At 37.9% G+C, this 7,500-nt stretch overlaps 1 protein-coding gene across 1 annotated transcript in view; it reads left to right on the top strand.

Moving 5' to 3' along the window:
* Positions 1-254: 254 nt before the first annotated feature.
* Positions 255-7,500, top strand: part of LOC137629268 (cell adhesion molecule Dscam2-like) — a 31,991-nt gene continuing 24,745 nt past the window's right edge. Inside the window, exons 1-3 of the mRNA XM_068360529.1 lie at positions 255-396; positions 3,248-3,512; positions 4,041-4,099. Of these exons, the coding sequence (XP_068216630.1) occupies positions 255-396; positions 3,248-3,512; positions 4,041-4,099 (466 nt within the window). The remainder of the gene's footprint in view (positions 397-3,247; positions 3,513-4,040; positions 4,100-7,500) is intronic.

The following is a 7,500-nucleotide window of genomic DNA, read 5'->3' as shown; positions in this document are numbered from 1 at the left end:
TGTTGTTTCGGACTTACGGTAACCTTTCCTCCACGATTTAAGGCAAGACTAGTGGCAGCGGTCAGCAATACCTCATTGCCAGTGACCATCGTTACCAACCTTATTAGAAAATGTACTTTTAGTTAAATTTCAAGAGAAATGAGAATGACAACTTTGTACTAAACTATTAAGTGTTATCTTTAAGCAAATTCCTCAATATTAAATGAGTTCCACATACGGTATCCAATGTTAGGAACCGATTAGAAAATGGGAAAATGGGCATCAAGGTTGGTAACACTTCTCTCAATAGCTACTTCCCTCCTCGCTATCCGGCGTCCTGGCGCTCTTCCTCGTATGTGGTGTTTCTATTCTTAGTGCTTATCTATACTCAAAACAAGAGACTGGATGCAAGCATTGGTATGTAATACTACTGATATTCTGTTTTACGAACACTGATGTTTATTTACGAAGCGAAATGTGTGAGTGATACCTTTTATTATGACAAGTTTTAGTGTGATGCACTGTCTCGTCATCGTTATAAAACTGACTTGCTTGAAACCGTCCATATAAACGAGGAATTCACCGTAATTCTCCAAACTCAATGGGCTTCTTGGAATAAGTTCGTGTTGCTGGTATCTAAATGGAAATTCCTTAAAAAGTGTATATTTCCTACTATTATTAGCTGACTGTGAAGTCTTTCTTACACAGTGAGTACCATCACAATAACCCTGGGCTTAATTAAACGCCTAGAGTTGAACTCGTTTCATTTTAAAGGTTACAAGGTTGAACGGTTGGAAGAGTGAACTTATGAAAACTTTGTAAATATAATGATTAAGAGATTATGGTGTACGCTAATTTTCGCTAGCGTGAGCGTTCACAAGCAACCAGTATAATTGTGATTATAATCAACAGTGCTCTGCGTGCATTATTTTACAAAGGAATTTGGGTGACTATAGCTAAATTGAACGCCTTAGCCCTAGATAGAACGTTCCCGCTATTGGGATATTGGGCTATTGGCTGTCAGCCTATCTATCAATGTTCATGGTTTATTTCTTCTAAGACTTTTAGAGTGTAGGGCGTGGCATCAAAAAGTATTGCTCTACCGATTTTTAACTGGTAGCCTATCAATGAACTGAGGTGTTTAATTCCACACCCTGCTTCATTGGTGATCGCGGGCATCAGTTCCCAAGTTCCCAACGATGTCCGTTATCTTAGTCGTCATCCACTCATGCGATTAACACACACACACACACACACACACACACACCCACCCACCCACACACACACACACACACATACATTTATATATATATATATATATATATATCTATATATATATATATTTATATATATATATATATATATATATATTATTTTTCTATAATGTAACCACGATTTTACTCTCTCTCTCTCTCTCTCTCTCTCTCTCTCGTCTTTAAGCTAAATGTGACATTTTTGCCGAGGAAATACCTAAGTTTACTAGGCTGAGAATAAAAAGATGTTATCCCAGATCACTAAATGCGAATTGATTTCTAGCATATTTGCTCTCGGTGATTCTCTTTAAGATTTTGTTGTTTGTTTTAACATATATCTAGTTTGTTCCAAACTTAAGATTAGGTTTCAAATTACACGGTTAAAAGGATTGTGTTCATCATAGATATACCATAACTTTAAATTGCCTTGCACGTAATTGGTTATCTTTTAATAGGAAAAGGGATTTTGAGGGTGAGACTATCGAAGACGCCTCTCTTAGCAAAGTTCCAAGAATGGATGAAGGGAAAGTGATTAGTAAATGTAAAACTCGGCAAAATATGCATGAATGATAACCGTAGTCTTTGCAAAGCCGATTTACATAAATCATACGTTCATCATAGAGAACATTTTGGCAAGAAAACTCTAGGAATTTCTAAAGAGGGAAAATGAGGGAACCCATTGAGCATCTCATCATTGGAGCATTGGTGGTTGGGGGGGGGGGGCAGTACTCCAGCAGAGAGAGAGAGAGAGAGAGAGAGAGAGAGAGAGAGAGTGGGGGGGATATTGGGCCTCTAGCACCCTGTGAATGACCCCATTGGAACCACCAGAGAAAAAATATGGAGTCTTTTTACTAGAGGCTGAGCATAGCAGGAAAAGCTTCTTTTCCGATATTGGCTGCCTTATGACCTTGAAGGGGATGGAGGAGGAGGAGAGGAGGAAGTAGTAGGAGATGAGCAGTCACAGGAGAAGATCATGACAAAAGTTGATGACCATTTTGTAACCACGGAGGAGGAAAGTAGAGATCTGAAGGTAATATATATATATATATATATATATCGATGATTTTTTTATATTAATTTACTCAAGTACTTTTGCATTTCTGGCAAAAAAAAAATAGTGGGTTTTTCTTTAATATCCCCCATACTAATTACTTGATCAGAATGTTACTTTGACACAGCACTCTATAGACCTACCCCTAACTTTTGATATTATAATGCATTGGCAAATCCCGTTAATTAAGGTATTTACTCTTGTCATAACGAAGATTAAGCCAGGTGAATCGGTTAAGTCAAGCAATTGGAATACCTATACTCTCCCGTCCCTCCTCTCTCCTTCCCCCCTCTGTCTTGACCCTCCTCTCTCAATAGTAACTCCCTTCCCTAGTTTCTCCGGTGTCGCTTAAGCCCCCCTGACACTTGCGCGCATTTTTGCCACGCACTGGCACGCATTGATGCGCGCCAGTGCGTGCCACTTTTTGGCACGCACTGGTGTTTTTCGCGCACTGTTCACGACCAGTTCACTCCAGTTCGCGCATCGTTCACGCGATGTTGGGTCCTTGTTGTAATTCTCATTAACTTTTCATGATATTGTTGTGTTTCGTCGGGGTGTATAAGGAGTTTATAGCCTTTAGCCTATTTATCCAATTTGATGAACCTGCCCTGAGGGCTTCTTTTAACTGTGTAAAAAATAATGAAACATACTTTTTCCAAAGGCAGGATCGATTGGCATTACTTCATTGAAAGGTAGAGTAAATGCAATCAAGTGTTATTTAAGTTGACAGAAGATTTTAAGTGTATTGGCTCGCTTTACCATTAACAATCATAAGTTGGGTATCTGTTATGGTTTAGGCCTAAGCAGTTTGATCGAGTAGGTTTTACCATCAAATTCTCTCTCTCTCTCTCTCTCTCTCTCTCTCTCTCTCTCTCTCTCTCTCTCTCTCTCTCTCATATCCTTTGAGCTATAATTACTAAAGCAGGTAAAGAATATCAATTTTTTTTTTCTCGATTTCTTGCAGGATGCGACGCCCTCCGGGAGGGCCCTCGCATCATACAGGAACCCCCAGCAGTTGTGACGTTTCCCAATACCAGAGGAGCCAGCCTCACCTGCGTGGCGTCTGCAACGCCCGCCCCTACCATCACGTGGGTGACCGCTGACGGGGCGCGGGCGGATAACATGGGCGGCCTGAGGATGGTTATGAGTTCCCACGGAAACTCTACGCTGACTCTTTTGCCATTCAGTCCAGATCAGTATAGACACGATATTCATGTGGCCACGTACAGGTGAGTTGTTTATTATTATTATTATTATTATTATTGTTGTTGTTGTTGTTGTTGTTTAAATTTGTTATCAAAATCTGAGAGAAGTTGTACAATAATGGTAAGGAAGTAGCTAGCATGCAAAATTATGTATTCCGTATAGCCATGAAAAACATTTGAAGTTTTTCATGTTCTAAGCATTATAGTAAAACATCCCTTATTATGAGATCAGGGTCTTTTCTACAGTGATATTATTAACATGATTACAATTATCATTTTTGTATAATGATGCAGTGTAATATGTTTCATTTCTTTAATTCTATATTTAATTGTTTTTCGGTGATCTTTTAAATGTCTACAATTTTCTTCGTATTGAGGTCTATAAGATGCTGGATGAAGAACGGATGAAATTAATGTTATGTTAACACGTTAAAAAATTATGCATTTAGATATTTTTCTTGATTGCATTTTTATCAATGACATTTTATTATTCATAATTTACAAGTATCATCCAGAATATTAACTCCTCATCAACTTCTGTTTTTATTCCAGATGTCTTGCCAGTAACAGCGTTGGTTCTGTAACGTCCAGATCTATCTCCGTCAATGCAGGTTAGTAAAATTGCATCTGTGATTGCGTGTAGAGGACGGTTGCAGGCTATACCTGCAGGTTGCGCATAAAAGTTGCTGATTTGAAAACATTTTTCCAGCAATGATTACTGCAATCGAATAAAATATCGCATAGGCAATTGCAATTCATTTAATAAATTTTTTTATTGCTGAATATATATTATATAGTCTGCAAATAGACCAACGACATATCACTGTAGCTAATAAGATATTCTTTATTGTAAGGACAATATTATATATAATCTTTTAGTTTTAGATTATGCCTCAGTGCATGCATATCCAAATATATTAATTAGTCATAATATATAAAGCGTACTTGAACTTGAACGCTTAAAGTCAGAACATTTTGGAACTCACCATTTACTCCCGTTTTCCTGCCCGCAAATACTGACTTACTCTCTGAACAGGCTATTCTAGCATTTTCTGAGATCTTGAAATGTCCTTTTATTCTATGGCCTTACTTTTTTTTTTTTTTTTTTTTTTTTTTTTTGAAGACTGCTCTGGATGATATATAAGGGTTTCCTTGATATATATTACGAAGTACTCTTTCTGAGTGAGGATACCTTAACGTGGTGAGAGGGTTTGTGTATCGCCATGATCAGCAAATCTGTACTAGTCAGGGCCACCCATACTAGGTTGGTTTGCATTGAGCGATCAGACGAAAATCTCCCACATCACCAATCCGCAGTGGCCAGCGGGGTGATGAAAACTGGACAAATCCCAGTCATGAATAAGGACATGACCGAGGTTATTGTCCTGCAGTGGACTAGAAAGGGCAGCATTGTTGTTGTTGTTGTATATTAGGAAGTGGTTGGTAAACATAGACACGACATCATAGTGCTAATAACGTTTTGGGGGAGAAGGGTTTTTTTGGAATGTGAATTCCCGCTATCATTCCTAAAATGTTCTAATGGCTACTTAATTCGCCTTTTGTTGATTTAATTGCAAGGCTCGTGGCACCAAAGTGTCACTTTAATTTATTTAAGAGCTTTATCCCTGGTTTTAACGAGTTAGATTAATTACTGCTTGTAGGGAATGTTTAGTATGCTGTCGTATAACAACGTTGAGTCGTAAAAATCTTGCTGTGCGCTAATGCCACGAACGTTTCCATGATATTACAACTTCGTTGTATGACTTCCCTTTTTAACCTTATTTCTTTGAAGTGATTCGATTTTTTATTGGGATAAGTATATGCACAATTGATTACATATATTGCATTTTGAAAGAAAATTAAAAGACAAGAAATTTGTTTGGTACGTAATTTCGGCGTTAACAAGAAACTCTCTCTCTCTCTCTCTCTCTCTCTCTCTCTCTCTCTCTCTCTCTCTCTCTCTCATAAAAAGACAATTGATCAACCGAAAAAATTCTACTTCACTCATCATTTGCGCTTGTCTCATTTTTTAGCCTTTGTTAGGAATCTCTCTCTCTCTCTCTCTCTCTCTCTCTCTCTCTCTCTCTCTCTCTCTCTCTCATAAACAAACAATTGATTAACCGAGAAAAAATTCTACTCTCCTCATATGCGCTTGTCTAATTTTCGAGCCGTTGTTAGGAATCTGAATCTCTCTCTCTCTCTCTCTCTCTCTCTCTCTCTCTCTCTCTCTCTCTCTCTCTCTCATAAACAAACAATTGATTAACCGAGAAAAAACTCTACTTCTCTCCTCATTTGTACTGGTCTCATTTTCGAGCATTTGTTAGGAATCTCTCTCTCTCTCTCTCTCTCTCTCTCTCTCTCTCTCTCTCTCTCTCTCTCTCTCTCTCTCTCTCTCTAATAAACAAACAATTGATTAAACGAGAAAAAACTCTACTTCTCTCCTCATTTGTACTGGTCTCATTTTCGAGCCTTTGTTAGGATCTCTCTCTCTCTCTCTCTCCTCTCTCTCTCTCTCTCTCTCTCTCTCTCTCTCTCTCTCTCTCTCTCTCATAAATAAACAATTGATTTACCCGAGAAAAAAATACTGTACTTCTCTCCTCATTTGCGCTTCTCTCATTTTCGAGCCTTTGTTAGGATCTCTCTCTCTCTCTCTTCTCTCTCTCTCTCTCTCTCTCTCTCTCTCTCTCTCTCTCTCTCTCTCTCTCATTGGTTAACCGAGAAAAAACTCTATTTCTCTCCTCATTTGCGCTTGTCTCATTTTCGAGCCTTTGTCAGGAATCTCTCTCTCTCTCTCTCTCTCTCTCTCTCTCTCTCTCTCTCTCTCTCTCTCTCATAAACAAACAGTTGATTTACCCGAGAAAAAAAAAACTGAACTTCTTTCCTTATTTGCGCTTCTCTCATTTTCGAGCTTTTGTCAGGAATCTCTCTCTCTCTCTCTCTCTCTCTCTCTCTCTCTCTCTCATAAACAAACAATTGATTTACCCGAGAAAAAAACTGTACTTCTCTCCTCATTCGCGCTTCTCTCTCTCTCTCTCTCTCTCTCTCTCTCTCTCTCTCTCTCTCTCTCTCTCTCTCTCTCTCTCTCTCTCCTACAAAACCCTGATGTCTCAGAGATACGCATCACTGTCATTCCTTTGAAGAATGTAGGATCCCTTTTCAGTTAATTCTCTCCAAAGGGGGTTTAATCTTTCCAGTTCTTGTGTAAATTTTCGACGGTGTAATGAGCCATTTTCCCCCGGCAAGAGAAACCATTTGCCCCGCCAAAAGAGACGGAACTGTTTTGACGGTTCCGGTTCATGCATAAATTTCGTTGGAAACGTAAAACATTTTGTTAGTGATCAACTGTTTTCTGTGGTTGCTGGGGTAAATTTTATGGGGAAAAAAGACGTGTTTTCTCTAAATAAGAAATACTGTTTTGATTGTATGCATTATTTTCAGTGACCAAAATTCTAGTGTTTAGAATTATATCGATACTTTGGTACGAAGATACATTTCGTTATTTGGAGAAAAACCAAACAAAACTGTTTTGAATTTGGTTTTGTTAACTATCCACGAAAGAGTAAACATATCCTCTTGAAACTAGACAGAGGTATTTCGACTTCGAATGCTTGAAAACATTTTGTTAGGAATAGAAAATTTTGCTTCACCAGAATAGTCAAAACGAGTTGGTGATTTTGATTCATTGATGAATATCTCCGAATTTTTTTTTTTTTTTTTTTTTTTTTTCTCCAAGCCCAAATTGTATTTGTTGAAATTGGTTGGAAAGCGACACCATGAGATATTCCAATTCAGAAGCAGAAGATAGAAAACTTATGAATATTATTTATTTTTAGGTAAAATGCATAGTTTTCACTGTAAAAAGAAATAGTCATCATATTGAGGGAAATGGTTGTTTTACGTAAAGTAAGAAAAATGCGTTCTTGATATACCGAATCCCTCAAGAAGGTAAATTTAATTCCGATATAAATTTCAACATTTTCTCCAGAAAAGGAAAAATGTGTTTTCGGTTTCT

The sequence above is a fragment of the Palaemon carinicauda genome, chromosome 37 (assembly GCF_036898095.1).
Source record: "Palaemon carinicauda isolate YSFRI2023 chromosome 37, ASM3689809v2, whole genome shotgun sequence".
Classification (NCBI taxonomy): domain Eukaryota; kingdom Metazoa; phylum Arthropoda; class Malacostraca; order Decapoda; family Palaemonidae; genus Palaemon; species Palaemon carinicauda.
The sequence above is the reverse complement of the archived record's forward strand: the minus strand, read 5'-3'. Positions and strand labels throughout refer to the sequence as shown.